The sequence below is a fragment of the Sorex fumeus genome, unplaced genomic scaffold (genome assembly GCF_029834395.1).
Source record: "Sorex fumeus unplaced genomic scaffold, SorFum_2.1 ptg000093l, whole genome shotgun sequence".
NCBI lineage: Eukaryota > Metazoa > Chordata > Mammalia > Eulipotyphla > Soricidae > Sorex > Sorex fumeus.
Window position 1 is genome coordinate 1,027,082 of NW_026606150.1, and position 27,398 is coordinate 1,054,479.

The 27,398-nt window shown below is 58.9% G+C and overlaps 1 protein-coding gene across 1 annotated transcript; it reads left to right on the top strand.

Moving 5' to 3' along the window:
- Positions 1–627: 627 nt before the first annotated feature.
- FADS2 (fatty acid desaturase 2) lies at positions 628–25,659 on the top strand. The gene is made up of 12 exons (XM_056132063.1): positions 628–935; positions 9,864–9,974; positions 12,019–12,216; positions 12,342–12,443; positions 16,347–16,472; positions 19,892–19,952; positions 20,253–20,329; positions 23,915–24,012; positions 24,108–24,204; positions 24,317–24,396; positions 24,535–24,660; positions 24,816–25,659. The coding sequence occupies exons 1-12, from the start codon at positions 729–731 to the stop codon at positions 24,865–24,867; spliced, it is 1,335 nt and encodes a 444-aa protein (XP_055988038.1). The 5' UTR covers positions 628–728; the 3' UTR covers positions 24,868–25,659.
- Positions 25,660–27,398: the final 1,739 nt, after the last annotated feature.

Sequence of the window (27,398 nt, forward strand, 5' to 3'; positions counted from 1 at the left end):
TGGGAAACTCTCCCCCCACCCCACGCCGGCCCGATCCCCCTTTTGTGCCGGCATCAGGTGCAGAGTCCCGAGAGCGCGCGCGCGGGGCGGCCGACGCGCGCGCGAAGTGTGGGGGGTCGTCGGCTCCGCCCGGCGCCCGGGGCCGGCTGGGGGGCGGGGAGCGAGGCGGAGGGAGGAAGAGGAGGAGGAGGAGGAGGAGGTGGGACACGTCGGCGGCTGGGGCTGGGGCCCGGCCCGGGCGGGGACGCACGGGGGGTGGGGGCCGGGACCGCCGCCGCCGCGGCGGCCCGCCGGCCTTCGAAAGATCGTCCCGGGCCAATGACAGGCGGGGCGCGGCGCGCGGATTGGTGGGGGCGCTCTGCTGATCGCGGGGAAGCCCGGCCGGCGCGCAGCGCGGGAGGATGCGGAGCCGGGGCGGGGGGAGCCGCGGGGGCGGGCGGGGGCGGCTGCCCGCGGCCGCTCACTGGAGGCGAAAGTCCGGGGCGGGCTGGGTGGGCGGAGGGAGGGGCGGGGGCAGGGCCGGGCCTGGGGCGCGGGGCGGCGGGGCGGTCGGCGCGGCGCGGGCAGGGATCCTCCGGGGCGTGGGGGAGCGGGCGGGGGGAGGGGGCGCGGTGGGAGGAGGAGGAGGAGGAGGAGAAGACAAAAGCCCCAAGCGAGGAGGGCTAGGGCCGCACAGGGCTGCCGCGACTCGTGCAGGCCGCAGCGCACCGGGCTTGGGGACCGCCACCATGGGCAAGGGCGGGAACCAGGGCGAGGGGGCGATCGAGCGCGAGGCGCCCATGCCCACCTTCCGCTGGGAGGAGATTCAGAAGCACAACCTGCGCGCCGACAGGTGGCTGGTCATCGACCGCAAGGTCTACAACGTCACCAAGTGGTCCCTCCGGCACCCGGGGGGCCAGCGGGTCCTCGGGCACTACGCGGGGGAAGATGCCACGGTAAGGGTCTCGGGGGTGGGGGCGCCCCCCGCCACCAGCCCCGGTCGCGGCGGGGCAGTTCCGAGTCCGAGAGGTCCCCGGGCACCGCACGGACCCAAACCCCCGACCCTTCCACCCTGACCCCCCAGCGCTACTTGGAGCTGGGGGGCTGCAGGAAAGGTGTTTTCGCGGCTCTCCTGGACCCCCTCCCACACCCCACCCCGACCCCCCTAGTCTCCGTCCTCTGGGATTGCAGCGCCAACTTGACGGTGTGTGTTGGGGCGCGGGGGATCCCGGCGCCGGGACCTCGGGGTGAGCGCGCGCCCCAGCACGCACGCACGCGCCCGCGCCCGGCTCGCGCTGCCGAGTGGGGCCAGGCACTCCCCCAGGGGGCGCTCCTCGGGATGCAGGGCTTCGGCGCCCCCAGCATGGAAGATGGCCGGCCCGGGCATTGGTGGGCAGGCGGGGACGGAGAGCGAGCGAGGGGTCGCCGGGATACCCCGCTACCCCTCAGCCCACCCCCCCGCCTTGGGGGGACTGGGCTGGGGGCCGGAGCTGGCGACCACCGCGGGTGCATTTCGCCGCCCTCTGCTGGCGTGGCCACAGGTCCAGCTTGGACCCGAGGTTACTCTGGGACGTGCAACTCAATGGGCTTCTGTTCCTGAACGCTGCCAGGAATGCCCTTGCCTTGCCGCCTTGGCCTGGCACGGTGGGGGCGCCGCGGCCGGCCCTCGCAGCCAGCCCCCCCACCCCACTTCCCCCCCACCCCCCGGACTGGCCCCAAACCTGTGACGCTTTGCTTCCATGGCATCCGACTCAACCGTCTTCCAACCTTACGTTGAAAAAGAAAACGCCGCGGGTCCAAAGCGGGGGAGGGAGGGTGTGGGTGAGCTGGGAGCCAGGCTGGTGGATGGTTGGGGAACGGGAGAGGGGCCAGAGGCCAGGGGAGCGGCCCTTTCCTCCTGGGGGTTGCCGATCGCACAGGAAACTGACGTTCGCAACAGCCCTGGACAGCCTGTAGGGGAGCAAACTTCTAGGGGAACTGCCAGGCCCGTTTGGGGAACAGGGTTCAAGCATATGCAGGATCGGTCTATGCCTCATGCACTAGGATGGTGACCCCTAGTGGGATTCCCATGTTCCAACTTGGTTTGGGGGGGGGGGGCGTGCAGAATTTCCCTGGGACCTTTGCACCCTTGCGCAAGGGAGACTGAGGGTGGCTTTGGGACCCCTGGTTGTGGACCTTCCACTCTTCCATGTGGAAGGTGCAGTCTCTTCCTGATCTTCCAGTCTCTTCCTGATCCCCAGTAGGTAAATTCTAGAAAGATTCCCTCCCACCCCAGGTTGGTTCCTCACCGCACAAGTTTTCCCAGCAGGAAAAGTTCATCAGGCAGGATGGGTCGGATTATTCTGATCTGGATCAATAAACGCATCGTTTTCCTACTTCCCCCCATGCTGGAGAAACATCTCGTCCGGTGTGGTGGGAACTTCCAACCCTAGGTCCCTGCGGTGGTTGCTGCTCTCAGACAAGTGGGACCAAGTGAGATGGGGTGGGAAGGGTGGGGGGAGTCCAAGCCTGGAGGCCAAGCAAGGGGTGAGACGGGCGGCCGGGGAGGCATCTGGGTGGTCAGTGGCACAGCCCTCGCCTGCAGAAATAAGGCAGCGAGAAGGAACGCGTGAAGTCTCCACCAGCTTTAGGATAACAGGATGTGAAGAGAACCCTAGTTCCTCACGCATACTTCCTGGGGCAAAACACGGGGTGGGTAGGGGGGTGTAGCCCACTCTCCAGTGCTTTCCTGCAGCCGCTAATGGAGGTGTAGGGTTCCGGTGAGTTCCTGTTTCTGGAGGAAAGAGCTCAGAACCCATCCAACCTCTTCCTGGAAGGCCCTAATGGTGGGGGCCACAGACCCTCACTGCCAGGACCTGCCTGTTGAGCTGAAAGGGGCTTCCTCGTGCAGGGACCACCCCGTGTCACTGTCTTATGGCTCAGCAGCTTAAAGGCATCCGGCTTAGACCTGCTCCCTCCCCCAAGTCCTTACCCCCACCCAAGGATCTTGTCCCTCCTTGCCCCTGGGGTGTCTCTGGTCTTTGCCATGCTTGGTCGGTGCTGTCCAATGCACGGTCATCCCAGGCCTGTAGGACTCCGCACACTCACACTTGCTCTGCAAGACACAATCCTCCGTAAGGGGGACCAGGGTGACTCTGAGCGAGGCCCTGGGTGGAAAATGCAGGTGGGGAGGGCGGGGGGTGCTGGAGCGATAGTCCAGCAGGTAGGAGGACATTTGCCATGCACGCAGCCAACCTGGGTTCGATCCCTGGCGTCCCATATGGTCCCTTGAGCACCGCCAGGAGTAATCCCTGAGCATTGCCGCGTATGGTCCCAAAAGCAAAATAAAATAAAATGCAGGCAGTACCTTTCTCTCTCTCTCTCTCTCTCTCTCTCTCTCTCTCTCTCTCTCTCTCTATCTATCTCTCTATTACCTACTACCCCTGGCCCCACTCCCCAGTCTCAGAAACTTCTGCATCTTTTCCTCCTTGAAGCCAGGGAGGGTCGGTTTGTTCCAGCTTTCTGGCCTCCTCCCTGCGATGCCTGGGCACAAGCTTGCTGTCATCCTGGCTGGCTCCTTCAAGCAGGGCCAGGCCCTGGGACTGAGCAGCCAACCTGCTAAAGTCTTTTATCTATCTATCTATTTATTTATTGCTTTTTTGGGTCACACCCAGCGTTGCACAGGGGTTACTGCCAGGAGTAACTCCTGGCTCTGCACTCAGGAGTTACTCCTGGCGGTGCTTGAGGGACCATATGGGGTGCTGGGAATCGAACCCAGGTCGGCCGCATGCAAGGCAAACGCCCTCCCCTCTGTGCTATCGCTCCAGCCCTTCCTGCCGAAGTCTTAGGAGCAGCTCTTCCCCAGCCTCCCTTCCAGGTCTGTGAAATGGAGGATTAGGCCCAGCCTCCCCTAAGTGGGGTGTTCCCCCCACCCCCGCCTCAGGCTCAGGCTTCCTGCTTGTGCCACAGGAATTTGGAAACGGGCAAGGGTGGAGCCGAGAGAAGAACTTGAACAGGCCGTGCCCAGCGGTGCTCAAAACTGACTCCTGGCACGGCTTTGGGACCATACAGAGTGCCTGGGGTCAAACCTGGGTCATATCTTCCCAGCTGTTCTTTGTCCAGTCCAAGATTTCTTTTTTCTTTCTTTTTTATTTTCCAGTTGTACATGTGTGGGATGCTACAAACTGAACCCAGGGCTTCATACTCACCAGGCAGATACTCCACCACTCAGCTACAGTTCCCGTGTGTGTGTGTGTGTGTGTGTGTGTGTGTGTGTGTGTGTGTGTAGGGAGGTGTCACCAAGAGCAGAACTATGTGGCCTTTCCCCGTGATAGGGGATACCCCACCACTGAGCTACACTTCCCGTGTGTGTGTGTGTGTGTGTGTGTGTGTGTGTGTGTGTGTGTAGGGAGGTGTCACCAAGAGCAGGAGTCACATGGCCTTTCCTCGTGTGGGGGAGAATCATGCATTGGTGAGCGAGCCAGACATGTAGCACTATATATCACGGTCCTCCCATCGTTCATCAATTTGCTCGAGCAGGCCCAGTAACGTCTGCATTGTGAGACTTGTTGTTACTGTGTTTGGCATATCCAATACGTCACGAGTAGCTTGCCAGGCTCTGCCATGCAGGCAAGATACTCTCAGTAGCTTGCCGGGCTCTCCGAGAGGGGCGGAGGAATCGAACCTGGCTCGGCCAGGCCAGCTGTGCACGAGGCCAACGCCCTACCGCAGTGCTATCCCTCCAGCCTGACATGGGTGGATAAAACCGGGCCATGTGGAGAGGAGTGGGTTTGATTCCCGAGGACCCTATATGGTGTTCTGAACACCACCAGGAATGACCCTGAACATCACTGGGCACTGCCCCCAAACTAAAGGAAGCTTCAAAACAGGGGTGCCGTCCAGAGAATGTGCAGGACCTCGGCCATACTGTTTCCAAGGGGTGGGGAGCTCCGGGATGCAGGAAGTGGGGATCCATGGTCAGATCTGGACAGGGAGCTGTGTCTCCCATCTTTTTATTCCCATTGCTCGGCTTCTCTGAGTCTGCAGGAGTGTGCCAGGTGACCCAGGGTCCGGGGCCATTTGCTCCTCGTAAGCTAGAGCGCGGGTCTGGGGTTTTCTAAACCACCAGCGCCCTCCCTTCACCTGGCTGGAGGGAAGAGAGGCCCAGAACCTTCTCGATGGACTCAGGGGGCTGGAGAGATAGGGCAGCAGGCAGGCACTTGCTTTGCACGTGGTTGACCTGGGTTCGGACCCTGACATCTCCTATGGTCCCTCCTCGTGCCCTACTGGGAGTGATTCCTGAGCACAGAGCCAGGAGTAAGCCCTGAGCACCACCGGCTGTGGCTCTAAAAACAAGAAGAGACTCAACCTCCAGGGATCTGTGTGTGCAAACACACACACACACACACACACACAGACCCCTGTAGTTTGCCTCTGATTATGTTATCAGGCCGTTCTGCCCAGGAACCTGCTTTATCAAGGTCCTCCAGGGCCTGGTGGTTTGAAGTGAGGAGAACCAATGAATAAAAGGCCCTTTACCCTCTGAGTGGACCCCGGTGCTCCCTGTGTTCCTCCTCCAGACCCCCCGAGCACTGGCTGGGAGATGCACTTTGCAGAGGACACTGGCCTGGGGCCGCCTGCATGGACAGGACTGCTCAGCACTGGACTGGACCCTCCTTGCCCTCCAGGGCCCTTTGATGTGATTTAGACACAGCCCCTGACAGGCTCCACTGTGTCCTTGAGATGTTCCTAGGGAGTAGCTAGCAATTTCAAAGGAGGGATTGCAAAGTTCTGTGACCCCCCCCCCCCCCCGAAGTAAATCTTGAGTCCCAGGAATCCTTTTTTTGGAAGGGGGGTGGTCCATACCTGGTGATGCACAGGGGTTACTCCTGGCTCATGCACTCAGGAATTACTCCAGTTGCTTGGGGAAACTATATGAGATGCTGGGAATTGAACCCAGGTCAACCGTGTGCAAGACAAACGCCCTACCCGTTATCTCTCCAGCTCGAGTCCCGGGGATCCTGAAGGCAGGGGTTTGTTCGACTCTACACCCTCCCATGGCGACCCCATACTGCAGGAAATGACCAGCTCTGGAGGAAGCGACACCTCTCTTTTCTTCTGAGGGGGTGGGGGACACAGGGCTTATTCCTGACGATGCTTGGGAAGCATGTGTAGATCGGGGGTGTGGGACTGGGGTCAGCAGTTTTTCAGGGCGAGCGCCTGCCCACTCATGCCTTCCCACTCGGTATCCCATGAACATTAGGGACTAAAAGAATGTGCAGAAAAAGGAAATCTCTCATGGATTCCAGTTTTCCCCCTACAAAAAAGGAAAAAAATAAGATTTTTTTTTTTTGCATCACACCCAGCAATGCTCAGGGGTTACTCCTGGTTCTGCATTCAGAAATTATCCCTGGCGGTACTTGGGGGACCATATGGGAGGCCGGAGATTGAACTCAGGTCGGCTGTGTGCAAGGCAAACGCCCTACCTGCTATGCTATCACTCCAGCCCAAAAATAAGATTTCTTTTGGAGGGAAGCAGCCCCCCCCCCTATTTTTTTTGAGGGGTGGGAGTTTGGGTCACAACCGGCAGTTTGTTCAGGGCTTAAACTCCTGGCTCTGTGCTCAGGGATCACTCCTGGCAAGGTTCAGGGGGTTCAGGGGATTGAACCCAGGCTGGCTGTGGACCAGGCAGGCGCCCTTAACCATCGCTCCAGCCCAGGAAACAGCAAATTTTGACCCAGTGCCCCGATGTCCATAGAAACAGATGAAAATCTGGGAGTGGTGGGAGGGATACTGGGAACATTGGTGATGGAGAATGGGCACTGGTGGAGGGATGGGTACTCGATCATTCTGTGACTGAAACAGAAGCAGCACGAAAGTTTGTAAGTCTGTAACCACCTCACGGTGATTCATCAAATTTTTTTTTTTTTTAAAGAAGTGGGTAAAAATCTGATGAAAGGTTTGAAACCGCCCCAGAGAAGTCAGGCACCGCAAGCTCCACCTAGAACAATGGTCCTTGTCTTACTCCCCAACCTTCCCCTGCCCCCCCCAGACCCTAAAGATAAGGGCGGTTGCGTCAGTTTATTCTTTCCTTGTTTAGCTTCCTAGATAAGAGGAGGCTGCGTATGGCACCAGCTGTGGATCTCCAATCCATGCCATCTTCTCTGCTCTTTCCTTCCTTGCCATGGGGAGGGCATGATGGTGGTTTCCCAACCTTGCCAGGGCATGAGTCGTCCACCCTCCAGCCTGCCTACCTGGTGCCCATAAAGCTCTTTCTTTACTTTTTTTTTGTATTTATTTATTAACTTTTCATAAAGTCTCTTTGTGTGTGTTTGTGGGGTTTTTTTTTTTTTTTTGCTTTTGGGGTCACAGTCGGCAATGCTCAGGGGTTATCAGGGGTTGTTCCTGGCTCTGCACTCAGGAATTACTCCTGGCGGTGCTCAGGGGACTATCAGGGATATTGGGGATCGAGTCCGGATCGGCCACCTGCAAAGCAAACATCCTCCCTGCTGGACTATTGCTCTGGGTCTATAAAGCTCTTTCTTGACTTACTCCGCACCCACCCCCCAAAAAGAAAAACCTGCCCACATAGTACCCATAAAACTTTCTCATCAAAAGTTAAAATATAAAAGTCTCCCTGCCTGTGTGGTGCCCATAAAACTCTCCACTCAACTGAAAAAAAAAAAAAAAGAGAAAAAATTCCCCTTGGCTACATGATACCCATAAAGCTCTTTCTATCCAAAACAAAACAAAACAAAAAAACCTCCCATGGTCTCTTAGTTCAGTTGGCTATAATTGGGGTGGGGGGTGGGCCCAGAAATTTTGAAACTCTGGTGGCTTTCCTCTGCACCCTGGTGCTTTGTGTCCCCATGCTAAGAATGCTTTTCTTAGGCTGCGTTTTCTTGGTGACTGGGTCCAGGAAATGGGGACACTTGGCAATGAACCTGGGGGTGGTGATAGTTAATTATCCAGATTTCATCTATTTTCCCCCCTTTTTTTAAAAATTTTTACTTTTTAGTCACACCCAGTGATGCTCAGGGGTTATTCCTGGCTCTGCACTCAGAAATTACTCCTGGCGGTGCTTGGGGGACCATATGGGATGCCGGGGATCAAACCCAGGTCGGCCGCATGCAAGGCAAATGGCCTACCCACTGTGCTATCGCTCTGGCCCTATTCTCCCCTTTTTAAAAAACTCGGGCTGGGGCTGGAGAGATAGCACAGCGGGTAGGGCGTTTGCCTTGCACGCGGCGGACCCGGGTTTGATTCCCAGCATCCCATATGGTCCCCTGAGCACCGCCAGGAGTAACTTCTGAGTGCAGAGCCAGGAGTAACCCCTGTGCCCACACACCACCAGGAGTGATCCCTGAGCACAGAGCCAGGAGGAAGCCCTGAGCACTGCCCCTCCCCCCAAAAAAGTAATATATATGTATTATGTATATATATATGTATTATGTAATATATGTATAAATATATATATATTGGCTTTTGGGGTCACACCCAGTAATGCACAGGGGTTACTCCTGGCTCTGCACTCCAGGAATTACTCCTGGAGATGCTCGGGTAACCATATGGAATGCTGGGGATCGAACCCAGGTCGGCCGCATGCAAGGGAAACACCCTACTCACTGTACTATCACTCCAGCCCCCAAAAGTCATATCTTAACGCTGCCTCATCATCCTATTTCCTCTCATGAACAAGAGCTTCTAACATACACTGAGTACCTTTGATGCCCCTAAGAGAGGCCATGGGGGCCGGGGAGATAGTACAGTGGGTAAGGTGCTTGCTTGCCTTGCATGAGGCAGACCTTGGTTTTGTTCCCACCAGGAGTGATTCCTGAGCACGGAGTCAGGAGTCTGCTCTTGAACACCGCCAGACGTGGCCCAGACTCCTTCCCTATAAGAAAAAGGGATATTTGGGGCTGGAGAGATAGCACTGCGGGTAGGGCATTTGTCTTGCACGCGGCCAACCCGGGTTTGATTCCCAGCATCCCATATGGTCCCCTGGGCACCACTAGGAGTAACTCCTGAGTGCAGAGCCAGGAGTAACCCCTGGCGATTACTCCAAATAATAATAGGGGTTACTCCAAAAAGAAAAAAAAAGAGAAATATTTGATTCTGAGAAAAAGTACAAGGGTTAAGGCATACAACGTGGCATACAGCTGACCCTAGCAACATCCTAGGCATGACCTAGCCCCCACTGAACGCCGCCAGGAGTGATCCTTACAAATGTAGCCTAACTCCCCCCACCCCACCCCCAGCAGTGTGGGGAAAAAATAAAAATCAGTGGTGGCTTGGTTCCTGGGAGGTGAGGTCACCTGGAACCTAGGTCTTATCGGTACCCCAGGAAGGAAGTCAAGTTGGAAGTTTCAGAGGCTGTTTCTGGGGTCCCTGTAGTTCTTGTGGCCCAGGGGACAGACTTCCCCGCACTCAGAATAGCAGCTTTTGGTCCTTACTTCATGGCTTGTGGGGCTGCTGTTGTTGGGACATCGAAGTGAGATGCTCTCCCCTGGGTACCAGTGTGGGTCTGCTCTTGTGGGGGGGGGGGCGGTGCATGCATGAAAGAGAAATAGGTGTGATTTTAAGGGGGCCTCCTGAATCAAATGGGGGCGTTCTGCAAGGTAAAAGTGGGCTTTGGTGCCCTAGACCTGCCCACAACAGGAAAACCCCTGGTTTCCCCTCGGGACAAACAGATTTGTATGTTAAGTGGGGACAAATGTATTCGTATTTGCTCATTAGAAGAAGGTCGGGAATGTTAGTGTGTGAGTTTACTGAAACTCACAGAAGGATTCGGCGTTCTCTGGGCAAATGAGCTAGCACCCTGCGTGGTGGACAGGGGGCCCCTGAGGTCGGGATCTGGGCTCGCAGTCAGTCCCCCATTCACCACTTCCCTCCTTCCCGCCCACCAGGATGCCTTCCGTGCCTTTCACCGGGACCTGAACTTGGTGGGGAAGTTCTTGAAGCCTCTGCTCATCGGGGAGCTGGCGGCCGACGAGCCCAGCCAGGACCGGAACAAGAACGTAAGAACCCAGGCCCTGCCGGGGAGCAAGGGGGATGGTGGTGGTAGAGAGGGTCCTGTCTTGCCAGCTGCATGTCATGCCCCCTAGAATGACTCACTCACTCCCCTCAGGCTGGCCAGGCTGGTGCGTGTGTGTGTGTGTGTGTGTGTGTGTGTGTGTGTGTGTGTGTATGTGTATGTCCATGTCCTAGACTCACCCCACGACCCCCAGGAGATGGCATTTGCCTCCAGGCCCCTTCTCGAAGCCCCCTCTTCCTCCTCCTGCAGGCTCCCCCCACCCCCTCCCTGCGAGCTTTGCTGCCCTGCCCATCCCTGCCCGGCCCTGCCCATTCTGCCCACACCCCCCACCCCATCACAGCTCCTCCCACTCCCTGGAGCCCCCAGGGCCTTGTGTGCTGCCCACCACCTCCCTCCCCCATGCTGAGGATGAGAGGTGCCATGGGGGAGTGGAAGGCCCATGTGTGGGCATGGCAAGGTGGATTCCATCTCAGCCTCAGTAGCCATCTGCACCTCTATTTCTGTGTTTCTGAGCACAGTGATCACCCACGTGTGGCACTGCCCCAAACTAAAACTCTGCTCCAAGCCCCCCTCCCCCGAAGACGCTGCCCCACTCCCCTCCCCCCACTTAAGAACGCGGCTCTGCTCCCTGTGTATGGATGGGCCGTCTCTTGGCACCTCCTTGAAGGAACCCTGGCCATGTCTGTGCCCGGCCCTGACTCCAACTCACTTGGTGACCTGGGTCTGGAGTCCATCCATAGGTGACCTGGGTCACTATTTCCTTTCTATTTTTTTTTCTTTTTGGGTCACACCCAGTGATGCTCAGGGGTTATTCCTGGCTCTGCACTCAGGAATTACTCCTGGCGGTGCTTGGGGGACCAGATGAGACTCCAGGGATTGAACCCAGGTCGGCCATGTGCAAGGCAAACACCCTACCCGTTGTGCTATCGCTCCGGCCCCTCCTTTCTATTTTTTGCTGGTGGGGGTGTGGGGAGGTTCTGGGGGACCAGTGGGGCCACACCCAGCAGTGCTCGGGCATGTCATGAGGCACTGGAGTCCAAACCCAGGGCCTCAAGCGTGCAAGACCCAGGCCAAAGCCTTAGCACAGCAGAAAGGGCATTGGTTTGCATGCAGCCGACCCAGGCTCAGTTACCAGTACCCCACAGGGTCCCCGGAGCCCTGCCAGGAGTGATCCCTGAGCGCAGAACCAGGAGGAAGCCTTGGCCCAAGAATTTAAAAAAGAAAAAAAAAAAGCAAAAACCATGCAAGATTTGCACCCCAGCCATCTGAGCATTTGTCCCTGCCCCAGCCACCCCACCCATCTCTGGACAGACCCCAGGGAGCCTGGCCCCTTTCTTTGGTGCCCCCGGGGAATGGGGGAACATAGCTTGGGAGGAGGGTTTTGTTTCGTTTTGTTTTTGCTTTTGGGGTCACACCCGGCAATGCACAGGGGTTCCTCCTGGCTCTGCACTCAGGAATTACTCCTGGTGGTGTTCAGGGGAACATACGGGACGCTGGGAATCGAACCTGGGTCAGCCACGTGCAAGGCAAAGGCCCTACCCGCTGTGCTATCCCTCCAGCCCCGAGAGGAGGTTTTGCCAGCAGCAAACGCCTCCTCTCTGCCCTGAGCCAGCTGAGAACCAACCCGTCATTTCTGGGATGGTGCCAGACACCGGAAGGGCAGTGGGTCTGGGTAGTGCGGCCGTAGGTGCCTGCTGGTGTGGCCCACTCTTGCCAGAGCTTCTTTTATTTATTTTTTGCTTTTTGGGTCACACCCAGCGATGCACAGGGGTTACCTCTGGCTCTACACTCAGGAATTACTCCTGACAGTGCTCAGGGGACCCGGCTATGGGATGCCGGGGGTCGAACCTGGGTCGGCCGTGTGCCAGGCAAACGCCCTCCCCGCTGTGCTATTGCTCCAGCCCCTTTTGCCAGAGCATCTTGGGGGGCTGCCCTGTGGGTGTTGAGGACACCGCTTGGCCCCTCCTCCCCCCAAGGCGCCTCGGTTTCCCCAGAGGGCCCAGGCCCACCGTTGTTCCGTGTTGCAGTCTCAGATCACCGAGGACTTCCGGGCCCTGCAGAAGACGGCGGAGGACATGAACCTGTTCAAGAGCAACCACCTCTTCTTCCTGATGCACCTCGCACACATCTTCGTCCTGGAGAGCATCGGCTGGTTCACCCTCTCCTACTTCGGCAACGGCTGGATCCCGACCCTCATCACGGCCTTCATCCTCGCTACCTCTCAGGTGAGGCGAGGCGGAGGGGGGCGTGTCCCCTGGCTGCTCGCTGCCAGTCCCCCACTTCCCCTCCCCACCCCCCTGCCCGGGTGCCCAGGAGCCCCGGGGCTGAGGCTGTGGTGCCCTATCCCCAGGCCCAGGCTGGATGGTTGCAGCATGACTATGGCCACTTGTCGGTCCACTCCAAGTCCAGGTGGAATCACTTCATGCACAAGTTCATAATCGGCCACATGAAGGTAGGGGGCAACCGTCCCAGCTCGGGGCCACGGCATCTTCCTTTCTCCATGCAGGGGTGGGGTGGGGCCCTGAACCCTCCTCCTTTTCCATCTTCTCATTGGTGAGCCCTGCTCAGAGCTTTTACTCCTGGCTCTGTGCTCCGGGATCACTCCTAATGGGGTTCAGGTAGGGGCGGGGGGGCGGGGATTGAACTGTGTAGAAGGCTGTGTAGAAGGCGTGTGTGTGTGTGTGTGTGTGTGTGTGTGTGTGTGTGTGTGTGTGTGTGTGTGATTTAAATGTGTATGTGTGTGGCTTTTTTTTTGGGTGGGGGGACGGGTCATAATTGGTGATGCTCAGGGCTTACTCCTGGCTCTGCGCTCAGGAATTACTCCTGGGGGTGCTCAGCGGACCATATGGGATATCAGGGATCGAACCTGGGTCGGCCACCTGCAAGGCAAATGCCCTCCCCACTGTGCTATCGTTCCGGCCCCTGCACTGTCACTCCTGCCTCTCGGGTTCTCCACTTCTCACAGCTTCTGCACCCCGTCTCCGTGTCTCGGGGACCCCCCTCCAGTGTTCATGGGCTTCCTGCCCCCTCGCAGCTCTCGGGTGAGGGTTTAACTGGTCCCTTTCTTTTCCTTTGGGGTCTGGAAGAAGAGCTCTGTTGATGGGGTAACTCCCTCGGGGTCACACGAGCCATCCGGGGTCTCCCTGGCTCCTTTCTCTCCCTGGGCAGAGGGTGGAAAACATCAATGAGATTGGTCGGGGCTCCATCTGACGGCTTCCTGCTGCTTCTGCAGACCCTCCCTCCCGTTCCAGTTTCTTTCCTTCCATATCTCCTGAGAACCATTCTTATTGTTGTTATTGTTTTGTTTGGGGGGCCACACCCAGCAGTGCTCAGGGCTGGCTCCTGGCTCTGTGTTCAGGGATCACTCCTGGAGGGCTCCGGGGAGGAGGGGGCCAGTGTGCAAGGCCAGCGCCCTCCTCACTCTAGCTCCAGCCTGGAACAGTTCTGGTTCTTAGGAATCTTTTCCCCACAGACCCCCGCAGGCCCCCTTGGGAAGTATTTGGGGTGGGAGAGGCAGGAAAAGTAGGGTTTGTTCTCACGGTCCTTCGAGAAGGGGTCATCAGCAGCACGAGGAGGAGACAGAACGAGAGGTGTTGAGAGCTCAGAAGGGCATCCCATATGGTCCCCCGAGTACCACCAGGAGTAACTCCTGAGGCATGAGCCAGGAGTAACCCCTGAGCATCACCGGGTGTGACCCAAAAAGAAAAAAAAATACACACACATTTAAATCACACACACACACACACACACACACACACACACACACACACAGAGCATCCTCCGTGTGGATGAGGGACAGGAGGTCAGGGCCCTCATGCCCAGCAGAGAGGTACATGTTCTCATTGCTTTGGGAAGTCAGTCCTGGGACCCGAGCCTCCTCCAGGAAGCTTTGTGTCCGGGGCCCAGCTGTCCCGTAGAGGACCTGGACCTCCAGATGTCCCTCCCTGGCATGGGGAAAGCTTGGCATCAGGGTTAAACTAGTCCCTCCTGGGGTTGACCCGCTCTTGAACTTGAGGCCAGTTCACTGTGGGTGGTTGACTTGGCCTGTGGCCATGGCCGCAAAATCTGGTTTCTTTCCAGAATTCCGGGAGATGAGATGGGTGCCGGTGTGGATTTGCCAGTCAGTCACACTAGAGCATTCTGTTTCATCACCCCTGCCTTTCACTGCATCCCATTTGCTGTTCTGGGTAGGGGAGACTGGCACACCGGCCTCGGGGCTGACGGACCAGGGTTCTGGGAGGGCAGAAGGCTCACAGCCAGAGGCAGTGCTGGGACCCCCCCCAATCCCCCCATCCCTCCAGAGTTTGGTTCTTGCGGTGGAGGCAGCCCACACCCGGAAGGCTCTGCTGACTGTTGGCCCTGAGGGCTATTGACATTCCCCTCCTGCTTAGCGGGGGTCTGGGGTCACCCCAGAGCCTGCTGCTGCCTGAGCTCCTCCCACCTGCAGCCTCCTCTGGTAATAAACCATCTGTTCCGCTCATTTAGGTTTGGGGGTCACAACCAGCGGTGCTCAGGGATCACTCCTGGTGGTGTTCGGGGGAGCTTATGTGGTGGCGGGGACCGAACTGGACTCAGCTTGTGCCCTGTCCTCTCTGTCTGGCCCCTAAAGCCTCTGTTTCCGCAGCGGTCCCCTTGTCTCTGGGCGGGCAGATCCATCCCCTAGTGAGTGGGTCCATCCCTTAGTGAATGGCTCCATCCTTTAGTGAGTGGGTCCATCCCTTAGTGAGTGGGTCCATCCCTGGGCGCGTGGGTCCATCCCTTAGTGAATAGGTCCATCCTTTAGTGAATGGGTCCATCCCTTAGTGAGTGGGTCCATCCCTGGGCGCGTGGGTCCATCCCTTAGTGAATAGGTCCATCCTTTAGTGAATGGGTCCATCCCTTAGTGAGTGGGTCCATCCCTGGGCGCGTGGGTCCATCCCTTAGTGAATAGGTCCATCCCTTAGTGAATGGGTCCATCCTTAGTAAGTGTGTCCGTCCCTGGGTGAGTGGGTCCATCCCTGGGCACGTGGGTCCATCCCTTAGTGAATAGGTCCATCCTTTAGTGAATGGGTCCATCCCTTAGTGAGTGGGTCCATCCCTTAGTGAATGGCTCCATCCTTTAGTGAGTGGGTCCATCCCTGGGTGGGTGGATCCATCCCTGGGCAGGTGGGTCCATCCCTTAGTGAGTGGGTCCGTCCCTGGGTGAGTGGGTCCATCCCTGGGCACGTGGGTCCATCCCTTAGTGAATAGGTCCATCCTTTAGTGAATGGGTCCATCCCTTAGTGAGTGGGTCCGTCCCTGGGTGAGTGGGTCCATCTCTGGGTGAGTGGGTCCATCCCTGGGCGCGTGGGTCCGTCCCTTAGTGAATAGGTCCATCCCTTAGTGAATGGGTCCATCCCTTAGTGAATAGGTCCATCCTTTAGTGAATGGGTCCATCCCTTAGTGAGTGGGTCCGTCCCTGGGTGAGTGGGTCCGTCTCTGGGTGAGTGGGTCCGTCTCTGGGTGAGTGGGTCCATCCCTGGGCGCATGGGTCCGTCCCTTAGTGAATAGGTCCATCCCTTAGTGAATGGGTCCATCCCTTAGTGAGTGGGTCCATCCCTGGGCTCGTGGGTCTATCCCTTAGTGAATAGTCCATCCTTTAGTGAATGGGTCCCTGGGTGAGTGGGTCCGTCTCTGGGTGAGTGGGTCCATCCCTGGGCACGTGGGTCCATCCCTTAGTGAATAGGTCCATCCTTTAGTGAATGGGTCCATCCCTTAGTGAGTGGGTCCATCCCTTAGTAAGTGGGTCCGTCCCTGGGTGAGGGGGTCCATTCCTGCAGGTTGTTCCAGCCCGTGGTTAATGGACCCTCCATATCTGGCTGGGCGGGTTCATTCCTGGTCAGGTGGGTTCGCTTCTGGGCGGGTGGGCCCGTCTCCATGTTCGGTTGTTTTGAAGCCTTGCTCGTGGGGACCCCCGGGAATGCTCATGTTTGACACTGCTCCGGCTCTCATTTCCCCCTGGCCTCAGCATAGACCCATATATTACGCCTTTGCCAGTGAGCATTGGGCCTGTCTGTTTCTGTTTAAACCATGACACTTCCCTGTCCTACAGCCCTGCCCTGCCCACAGTCACCCGGGGATCCCCTGGCCTGGTTGGGGTCAGCGGAGCACAGGGCCCCTCCCCATAACCCACAGAATTCCTCCCCGATGGGCCTCTCTCCTCCCTCCTGGGGATCGGGCTGGGGTACCTTTCGGCACTCGGAACCCTGGTAGGGTCATCTCTGGACTCTCGGACCCGAGACCGTGTGTGTGTGGGGGGGGAGTGGGCGTTGGGTATGTCAGGTGCCAGGGCCACCTCAAGGCCGCCCGCTGCCCGCTCACCTGTCCTCCCCCGCAGGGCGCCTCGGCGAACTGGTGGAACCACCGTCACTTCCAGCACCACGCCAAGCCCAACATCTTCCACAAGGACCCCGACGTGAACATGCTGCACGTGTTCGTGCTGGGCGAGTGGCAGCCCGTCGAGGTAGGGGCCAGGGGACGGGTAAGGCCTGGGCAGGGAGCCAGGAGCCCTGGGGTGCATTGGCAGAGACAGCTGGTTCCGATGTGGACGCGGAAACCCATCCAGGACGCCCTGAATTATTCAGGCCGAGTCTCTGCGGCCTCTGAGGGCCTGTCCTCCCCAGGGGGGAGGGAACTGGGGGCCCATGGGCCAGCTGCAGGGAATCTGCCAGGGGCAACTACTCTCCTGCAGTCACTTTCATTATGGAAACATGTTTGTAGCACGTATTGGTTCAGAAGCAGATGTGTAAGTGGTTCAGAAATTCATGTGTGGCAGTTACTTGTTCAGAAATCGACAAAACTGACATTTTTTTTTAAATGTATTTAGAGGCTGGAGTGATAGCACAGCAGGTAAGGCATTTGCCTTGCACGCAGCCAACCCCGGTTCAATTCCCAGCATCCTATATGGTCCCCTGAGCACTGTCGGGAGTAATTCCTGAGTACAGAACCAAGAGTAACCCCTGAACATCGCCGGGTGTGACCCAAAAAACAAAAAACAAAAAAAAAGAATATATTTATTACGGTTTGGGCGTCACACCCAGTGATGTGCAGGGGTTACCCTTAGCTCTGCACTGAGGAATCACTCCTGATGGGGCTTAGGGAACTGTATGGGATGCTGCCGGGGGGCTACTCCTGGCTCTGCTCTCAGGGATCGCTCCTGGCGGGCTCAGGAGACCGTGTGGAATGGCAGGAATGGAACCCAGAGTGCTGTTTGCAAAGCAAGCCATGCCCTGTGCAAGCATCCTGCCTGATGCCCTATCGCTGAGATACATAGTTACAAAGTTGCTCATGATTGGATTTCAGTGATACAATGTTCCAACACTCTCTCTTCCCCAGTGCAGTTTCCCACCACCAATGTCCCCAGTTTCCCTCCCTTCCCCCATTTTTCTCCTCTCTCTCTCAAACTGACCATCTCTGACCACCAGAAGTTGTGCCGCAAGCACCCACTCTTTGTCACCTGCAGGCCCCTGGGGACACCATGCTGTGTGGCCTTCCAGATCGTTTCTGTGACATTTGTAGAAATCTGCTCTTATTTTTTGTTGAGAAGCAAAAAAAAGTGAATTAGATGTTTCCGTTCTGCCCCTTGCCTCCTCACCAGAGAGGAGGGTGGGCAGTGTCCGCCCCCTCTTTGGAAAGAGGAAAATCTGATCTTGATGAGTGTGGGGGACAGCCTTCATTGGAGGGCTTCTATGTCGGGGAAGGGAGGATGGGGGGAGCAAGAGGGTCTCTCCTCGCAGTTCTTTTTTCTTTTTTTTATTATATTTTCATAAGGTTGTTCACATTAATCGATTACATTCAATATTTCAACACCAATCCCACCACCCTGACACTGTCCCACCACCATTATTTCAAATGTTCCCACCACCATTCAAGCCTGCCTGCCAGGGGCAGATGCTAGATCATTTATTTTCTATTGCTTATTATGAATATCATGAGAGCTTCTAGATTCTAAAATTGTAAATGGTTGGGGCTGGAGCGATAGCACAGCGGGTAGGGCGTTTGCCTTGCATGCGTCCAACCTGGGTTCAATTCCCAGCATCCCATATGGTCCCCTGAGCACCACCAGGAGTAATTCCTGAGTGCAGAGCCTGGAGGAACCCCTGAGCATCACCAGGTGTGACCCAAAAAGCAAAAATAAAAATAAAATTGTGAATGGTTGGGGTCCAGAGACATCACTGTAGGGAGCTAGCTAATCCATTTTGAGATTAATTTGGGAGTCTCTGGATCAAGGCCGTTGATGTGCTGACTCCTTTTGGGTTTTTTTTTTGGGGGGGGGGGTCACACCAGCAGTACACAGGGGTTACTCCTGGTTCTGCACTCAGGAATTACTCAGGGAACCATATGGGATGCTAGGAATCAAACCCGGGTCGGCCGCGTGCAAGGCAAACGCCCTACCCACTGAGCTCTCACTCCAGCCCCACCTTTTGGTTCTTATGGGACCGCCTGGTACCAAGGATCATACCGCATGGGAAGCCCCCTCCAGCCCTCTGACCCACCTCCCAGCCTGATGAAAAAAATCCTCCCCCAGGGCCAGAGAGATGATATAGTGAGTAGGATGTTTATCTTGCACACGACCAACCCGGGTTCAATCCCCCATACCACCAGGAGTGATCCCCGAGTGCAGAGCCAGGAGTAAGCCCTGAGCATCACTGGCTGTGACCCCTACCTTCCCCCCAAAAAAACAAATTCTCCCCATATTTTAGTTTTTGAGGAAAACTAAAACTTTAGTTTTGTGTGAGGTGGTGTGAGGTGTTGTGTGGTGAGACCCCTAGTATTTGGAGCCTACCTCCAGGGAAATCTTGCCCAGAAATCTGGGATTTTCCACTGAGGTTTGTCACGTCAGAGTTCAAGAGCCGAGCCTGGGGCCTTGGGAAGCCCCCGGGCCCACACACATGCTGGCTCTTGGGTGCCAGGGAACAGCTGGTCAGCGGCCACTTTTATGGTGTCCCAGCTGATCACAGTGATCCCCTCGTCCTTCTGATAAGTGAGACAAAAGCTCCGCTTTCCCGGAGGCCGTGTGGCAGGGCCTCGGGCTGTCCTAACCGATGTCCCCGTGTCCCTGGCAACGGGCCCTTGGTCGGGCCCCGCCCCCTACAGAGCCTCCTGCCCGGTGTGGGGGCCCTTGTTGCCCCCTTGTATTTGTGGTTTCCTGGCGAGCAGGAGACAAGCAATAGGACAAGGAACACTCTTGTCTTCCTCAGACATTTTGTTCCGAAGCTGGAGGTTTATCAAGAGCCCGAGTCTGTGCCAGGCGAAGTTCAGGGGTGGCGGGGGCCCCCCCCCTCCTGCCGCCAGCCTTGGCTTGGGGACGCGTGACCCTGCTCAGAGCCAGCCCAGCGTGGGCCCCCACGGCTCCTTTTGGGGATGGGGGGGCGGGGGATGTTGGGCTGTGGGGCCACACCCAGAGTGACTCAGGGTTTACTTCTGGCCACTCACCACCAGAGTGACCCCTGGCCATGCTCCGGGTACCAGAGAGGATGCCGGGGGTCTCACCAGGCTGAGCTGCAGGTGGGATGTGCATTGTAGCGCTCCCACCCGGGGTGGGGCTGTCTTTCCTGCCCCACCATTGGCCGTAAGCAGCCCCGCAGCTCACTGTGGCCCCTCAGCAGGGGTCAAGCACCCTTGGGTTCAGGAGCTCCTCTTAGTAGTCTGTGATCAGGTGGACCATGGGGCTCAGTGAGAGGCGGGGTACAGACCCGTCCCCTGCCCCCAACATTCTGACAGGAACAGCATCTCCTGCTCTCAGAGCTGATGGGGTGTGGAGGGATACAGGTGGTCCCGGTCCTGGGTGAAAGGGAGTCAGGGAGGGACCCGGCCAGTCCAGGGCAGGTGTGTGGGGTGGGGTCTGGGGGCGCCCAGCTCAGGGTCTCCATCTCTCCTCAGTACGGCAAGAAGAAGCTGAAGTATCTGCCCTACAACCGCCAGCATGAGTACTTCTTCCTGAGTGAGTGCCAGGACCCCCGCCGTTGGTGCCCCTCACGCCCCGTCGGGTGGGGCCACAGCCACGCCCTGCATGGACCCCACCCACCCACCCCACCGGGTGGGATGGGGGGACGGGACACTCCAGAATTACCCCCAGGCCCCGACTGCGTGTGTGTGGGGAGGGTGGGGGGGTTCCCATCCTCACCGGCCCCGTCCCGCTCATCCACCTGAGCGACAGCTCCCTCGCTGCCGCCCGCCCTGCCTCCTCCCCGAGTTTTCGGACACGTGGACACGCCCCAGCACCCATCTCTCCCCCCTGCAGTCGGGCCCCCGCTGCTCATCCCCATGTACTTCCAGTACCAGATCATCATGACCATGATCGTGCGCAAGGACTGGGTGGTGAGTCTTGGGCTGGGGCAGGGTGGGCAGCGGGCGGCTCTGGCTCCTCCCAGCCTTATACACGGATACTGTGTCCTGGGGGGTGTCGGGATGGGGGATCCCAAGATTACAGGGCCACCAGCCGCCCCTGCATGTCTGGCTTTGCATCCGGACGCCCCTTTCCTAAGGACACTGGGCCAGAGTGGGGGGAGTTTCCTGCAGACCTCCCCCTGCTCTGGTCCCCTCTACAGGGACCCCACTGCAATCTGGGGCTCAGGACGTGTGTGCTGGGGATTGGCGGGGAATGGGTGGGGACACTCTAGCCCAGGCTTGGCAGCATCTGAGCAAGTCTTCTGCTCCTGGTAGGGGGGGGTGCTCCTTGAACAGTGGGGGGCTTATGTGCCTCCTGGGGGGTCTACAGACATGTGGGGTGTGAGTGAGGGGCCGAGAGGGCGGAGCTTGTCCCTGACTTTTGTCCTGGGTGAGTTTCCGAGGCTGGAAGTGGGTCTCAGGGCCCAGCAGATGCCCCAGAGCCTCCGTCAGTTTGGCTGCTCTGTGCCGGTGTGGGTTTGGATTCGGGGCCTCCTGGGAGGCCACTCTTGGCCTGGGGGCACCCCGTGCTTGGCGTTGGGGAAGGGACCCGAGTTTTCCCCACGCAAAGCTGCAGCCTGCTGGCTTCCCCCTGCTAGCCCTGCCTGTCCCTCCCTCTCTGTCCCTCTGCCTCTCTTCCTACGTGACCACATGGATGTTTCTGATTCCCCCCCACACCTCAGTGCCTCCCGCCGGCCTTGACATTTGAAGGGCTTCCGAGTACTTTTATGGACTGGCCCTAAAAATAAGGCCTTCGGGGCCAGCGCAATGCGCCCCGGGGTGGATTGACCTCCCATCCGGGGCTTCGGCCCTGGCACCATAGTCGTGGTTGCGGAGGGGGGTGGGGGGTGGGGCACAGAGTAGCCCCCTCCTACAAAAACATGAAGTTCAGGCTGCCCCTGCTGAGTGACGCTCCGTGGTGACCCCTAGGCTCCCTGGACACTGAGCCAGGCCCGGCCCAGGTGAACCCATGTAACCTCACTTCTAGGACGCGCTGTTTCCCGCGGGACATACATGTGCCAGGAACAGCCAGGCGCTGCCAGCCTGGCTCAGTTCTTGAACCCCAGGGGTGCAGGGCCCGGGCGAGAGGCTGTGTGGTCGCGGTGAGCTCGATGGAGGAAACTCGAGCCCAGGCCGGCAGTTGCAGTGGCCGCCCGGGCCTGCTGTGGGGGCGGGGAGGAGGCTGGGGATATTTTAATCGGCTTTCATGACAAATGATTCTGGACATGAATATTTCATTTATTTTTTTTTTCTTCCTCTGCTCCTTCCCTGAGGAACAAAGCCTCCAATGGTGGGGGAGGAAATTCAGACACTCAGAGGCTCAGGTGGCAAAACCAGGGAATATGATCGGCCCCTCAGCCCTCTGGGGGCCCTGGGCCCTGCCCTCGCCCGGCAGGGCAGTGGGGCCACATGGGAGGGCCTCTGTTTCCTGTGTGGCTGTTCCCTGCTGTCGCCCCCCCCCCCATGGCCTGTGCAAAGACTTGGGGCTCCTCGTATCCCTGCCTGTGCCCACACAGGCAAAGGCACGCTCTGTCCTCTGAGTCAGCCGCCCGCACTGTGGGCACCTGGGTGGGCAGTCGCAGGAAGACAGTTGTGACGGCCATATGGCAGTATCTAAAGACAGGTTTTTATTTGGAGGGAGGGAAGTCTGGGCCGTACCTGGCGATGCTCAGGGCTTACTCCCGGCTCTGCGTCCAGGGGTCACTCCCGGTGGGGCTCTGGGGACCGACCCTCTGTGGTGCCGGGGATCGAACCGGGATCAGCTAATGCTCTGGTTCTGCCTCCGGCCCCAGGCAGCTTTGCTGGTGCCTATCGGGGGATGGGGGGGTGTGCTTCTCTCTAGCAGGCATTTGACCAGGCAGGTGGCACAGCAAGCCCAGGTCAGGCCACCCCGCCCCCCATGGATAAGAATTATCCTCCCTGGCTGTGTGAGGGTCGAGCAACCCCCAAAGCGTCTCAGGCTGAGCCCCACAGACCCCGGGACCCGTCCTGGGGGTTCCATCCTGGGGGGTTCCCTCCCCCCGTCCTCTGAAAATTCTCCCCTAAGCAGCCCAGCCCTGCTGTTCACCTCACTCCTGGGGGAAGTGGTAGGGCCCAGGTTGGCCAGTGGCCCCCAGCCCTGCCCACTGCTCTGTCCTCACTCTCAGCTGAGCCGCCGATGCCTGGAGTGGTGGGGGGTGGGGGGGTACCATGCCGCAGCCTCTGCCCCTGGATCAGCCTAGAGTCTCTCTCCTCACTGGCTGGGGGGCTGGGGGCTGCCTGGTTCAGGGGTCCCTCCCACCCCCTGGTCATTTCCTGCCCGAGAGACTGAAATAGCCTGGTGTCTGCATCAACAGTTGGCAGGAAACTAGTAAGACCATTTGGGTGCATCTGTTGGTGCTCTTCCTGCCGCACGGGGGCAGGGGGAGGGGCCAGGGGGTAGGGCCTATGGGCCAGTGGAGGCCCTCGTGGACTGAGCCGGTGGGAATGTGTGAGCGCAGTCCTCCCCAGATTCACGCAGGCACCGCACATACACACACACACACACACACACACACACACACATAACTACTGCACACTGCACACACTGTCTTTGCACTGTGTATACATACACACACACACCCCTCCCGATACTTGATACACAAATCCTCCTGCTGTGCGCACACACAGCCTTTCCACCATGCACACGCGCGCACGCACACACACACATTCACACACACACACCCCTTCTGATACACAAATCCCCCTGCTGCACACACACACACCCCCTACTGCATGCACAGTCTTTCCACCATGCACACACACACACACACACACACACACACACACACAAATATCACACCCCCTCCCACTACACAAGACAGGCTCGTCCAGGTAGGTCACAGTGGTGGGGATCAGGGCCATCTTGAGCTCCGGAGGGTAGTCCAGGCTCCGGGGTGCCCACAGGGGAGCAGCAGGCCAGTGTGGAGCTGCAACCGTGTCCAGCAGGTGCGCTGGGACCCGGTACCTGCCAGGAAGCAAATCCCTCCCCTCCCCGAGGGGCGTCATGGGGAGCAGGCGGGTGGGCAGTGTGGGCTCAGGGGCACCCACTGGCCTTTGCCCTGCCACGCTGTCCCGCTGCAGGGCAGAAGGAACCCCGGGCAGGGCTAAAGGGCAGCTTGGGGGCCTGCCCCATGTCAGGGCCATGTGTCGATGGTCACTGGCACCTTCAGAAACCACCCTCCCTCCCGCATCCCCCAGAGCCAGCCCCTGCCTTTTCTTCTTTTTCTTTTCTTTTTGGGTCACATCTGGTGATGCACAGGGATTACTCCTGGCGGTGCTCAGGGGACCATAGGGGATGCTGGGAATCAAACTCGGGTCGGCTGCCTGCAAGGCAAAAATGCCCTCCCCACTGTGCTATCACTCCAGCCCCGCCCCTGCCTTTACAAGGGCCACTGTAGCCTGCAGAGTCGCCCATGTGCCCACCCACTGCCTGCAGGTGCCTGGGGCAGCCAGCCTCATCCAGTGTCCGTGTCCCCCCCCACCCCCCCCCCGCAGGACCTGGCCTGGGCCATCAGCTACTACACCCGCTTCTTCATCACCTACACCCCCTTCTACGGCGTCTTGGGGGCCTTGCTCTTCCTCAACTTAATCAGGTGCCAGCTCAACCCGGGAAGGAGGGCCGGTGGGGATGAGGGGGGTAGGGCGGGGGGCGAGCCCCTGCAGGGAACTGAGCCACCCATGCCTGCAGGTTCCTGGAGAGCCACTGGTTCGTGTGGGTCACGCAAATGAACCACATCGTCATGGAGATTGACCGGGAGCCCTATCGGGACTGGTTCAGCAGCCAGGTGAGGTCCAGAGCCCGGCCCCTGGCATGGCAGCCCTGTGGGGATGGACAGGCCAGGGGGCATGTGGTCTGGCCCCAGGGCCACTCACTGCCCACCACTGCCTCCCCCCTAGCTGGCGGCCACGTGCAACGTGGAGCAATCCTTCTTCAACGACTGGTTTAGCGGACACCTCAACTTCCAGATCGAGCACCAGTGAGTTCCCCGGGGCTGGCGGCGGGGGAGGGGGTGGGGTGCCCTGTTGGCCCGTCTCACGCCCTCCCCTGCCCCGCCCCTTCTCCAGGGACTTGCTCCCACCCTGGACTGACCGTGCCCCCGCCCCTCTGTCTGCAGCCTGTTCCCCACCATGCCCCGCCACAACTACCACAAGGTGGCACCGCTAGTGAGATCCCTGTGTGCCAAGCATGGCATCGACTACCAGGAGAAGCCGCTGCTCAGGGCCCTGCAGGATATTGTCAAGTGGGTGGCCCGGGGTGGGGTGGTGGGCCGCGGGGGAGGGGGCGGGGGTGGCAGCCCTCCCGTGTGTCCTGTGCAGGGCTCCTGGGGGGCTCTCACCCGTTGCGCTGACTCAGTGCCCACCCCTGCCCGGCCCCCTGACCGCTCCATCTGTGCAGGTCCCTGAAGAAGTCGGGAGAGCTCTGGCTGGATGCATACCTCCACAAGTGAAGCCGCGGCCTGGCGGGGGCAGGGCGGCAGCTGGCGGCCACAGCAGGCTTGGCCCCGTCCCCCCTCTTCCCGTCCCTTCTCCCCTCCTGCGCCTCTGGTTCCGCCCCATCCCCCCCCCCCCCGGGGCCTACAGCCCCTCCTCCCCCAATTCTTCCTCAGAGGCTCTGAGTGGGGGCCCTAGCAGGTGCCCCCTGGGACCCCTTCAGAGCCTGGGGCTCAGTGGAATCCACCCCACCCCACCCCATCCCACCCCCCACGGCTAGGCACACCCCTTCTCACTGCCTTCTGCACTCACACCTTTTTTCTGGTTTGGTAACCCTTTTTTTGCTGTAGCATCTCTCCTGACATCAGGCGGGGATGCTGGGTGCTGGGCCTCTGACAATCTTACCTTCTGCCACCAGCAGGCTCGCCCCGGGTGTGGGGGGGGGGGGAGGAAGTGACCCAGGGATGCTGAGGAAGGAAGTGGGGGGTGACGTGAGGAGACCCGGGGCCAGGGCCCAGGGGTGCCCTGGGATCTAACCCCACTAACCCGTTTGTAACTTGGGCTGGAGCCCGGGAGACAGCACTGAGCATGGGGGGGCCTTCGGGTGACAGCGCCTCGGGGGTCACAGTGAGATGACCCCCCCACCCCCTTAGCGGTAGCTGCTCTGGGAGGGCCCCTGCCAGGAACACCCCAGCCTTGAAGCCGCCGTGCCCTCTACCCGGAACTGGCCGGGACCCGCCCTTCATTATCACTCGGTTCCCCACCCCGCTCTGTGATTTTCAGGAAATAAAGAAGTAATTTTATTCTCATGCCTTCGCTGGGCTTGTGTCTCGGTGCTGGGGGTGCCCCCTGCTACCCCCCCACTCCACCCTGTGGTTTCCTGCCTGACCTCCCGCTCCGTGGTCCGGCCACTCCCCCAGTCCCCCCAGGCGCAGCCCAGCACCCCTGGACCCAGAAACTTTCTGGGCGTTGTCTGGGGGAGCAGGGCTGGCTGAGCCTCGGTGTGTCTCAGGACTGGGTTCTAGGGGCAAGGGATGCCCTGGCCTCCAAGGGGCTGTGCCCTGAAGGCCACCACTTCCTGCTTAGCGATTTGGGGGTGGGCTGCGTGCCCAGTCCTGGCCTAATGTCTCAGGTCTCTAAGTAGTGGCACAGTGGCTGGTCTGACACTCAAATTTTGTTGTTGTTGTTGTTGGTTTTTGGGCAATGCTCGATGCTCGGGGCTTACTCCTGGCTCCATACTCAGGAGTTGCCCCTGGTGGGACTCGGAGGACCAGATGGGGTACTGGGGATTGAACCCAGGCTGGCCGCATGCAGGGCAAATGCCCGTCCTCCTTCCTCACCCCCCTCCCGCCCCCCCAGTTGCACTATCACTTCAGTCCCTCAACCCTCAATGCCTGAGCCTGGGGAAGGAGCAGGGGATGGCCGGGGGCCCCAAACGGGGTCTCCGGGCCAGAAGCTCGAGGGTGGACCCTGGCCTCCCTTTTCCTGGGCCCCTGAGAGCCGGCCTGGACAGCAGAATCCCTGGAGCTGGTCCCCAGGGGCTGAGATCTGAGTGCTTGGCCCTTCTAATTCTCGGGGCTCCCCCTTGTACCATGAGGGCTCTAGGGTCCCAGGATACAGTTCCATGCCTGCCACCTGTTCCCCCAGGCAGGCGGTTGGGGACCACACCTGCCTCCCACCTCAGGGAAGCTTCTGGGGAAGTTGTAGAGTAGGTCCCTCCCCTGCAAGCTCACACCCATGTCCAGCACTGGGCCAGAGAGGGAAAGAGCAGGGGTCACTGCAGAGTGAGGGGCTGGGCAGTCTTGGCACTGGCACAGGAGCACCAGATGCTTGAGCCTGAAGTGGGGGTGGGGGCAGCACGCAGAGCTGTGGGTGACCCTACAGCCCCCAAGACAGGCCCGGCAGTTATTTCCCGGGCGTCCAGCAGGCCTCTGGGCATGGGGTCCGTGGAGGCCGGGACAGCTGCCCCCAGGCCATTGGAGACGGGGATTGGGGATTGTCCCCCGCTACGGCCCGGGAGAGGGGCCCTCTCTGGGCCACGCAGCTTCCCGGAGCACACGTGGCAGGGCGCTGTGGTCCAAGTGCCCGCAGGCCTGAGTCCGAGGACTACTGTGTCTGGCTCCCCCCCCCACACACACACACCCCTGTCCATCCCCTCCAGTTGTTGCTCCTGGAGAATTCGTGAAAGAGGGAGGCAGCGAGGGCCTAAGGGGTGTGATGTGAGTGCGTGTGTATGTGTGTGTGAGTGAATGTATATGTGTATGTGTGCGTGCGTAAGTGAATGTGTATTTGTGTGACTGAATGTATATGAATGTGTATGTGTGTGTATGTGAGTGAATGCGTGGATGTGTTTGTGCATGTGTGAATGTGTTTATGTGACTGTGTGAATATACGTGTGTGAGTCAATGTGTGTGAATGTGTTTGTGCATGTGTGTATGTTTGCGTGAGTGAACGTGTGTGAATATGTATGTGAATGTGTGTCTGTGAGTATGTGTGTAAAAGTTCAGTCACAGACCCACTCGTGACACTCCACACTTGCTGGTTCTTG

Excerpts from the sequence above, each read along its gene's own strand:
- FADS2 (XM_056132063.1), top strand. The coding sequence starts at position 729 with ATGGGCAAGGGCGGGAACCAGGGCGAGGGGGCGATCGAGCGCGAGGCG. Across the intron at positions 12,217-12,341 it reads TCATCCTCGCTACCTCTCAG|GCCCAGGCTGGATGGTTGCA; the intron begins GTGAGGCGAGGC and ends CCCTATCCCCAG. Across the intron at positions 24,013-24,107 it reads CTCTTCCTCAACTTAATCAG|GTTCCTGGAGAGCCACTGGT; the intron begins GTGCCAGCTCAA and ends CCATGCCTGCAG.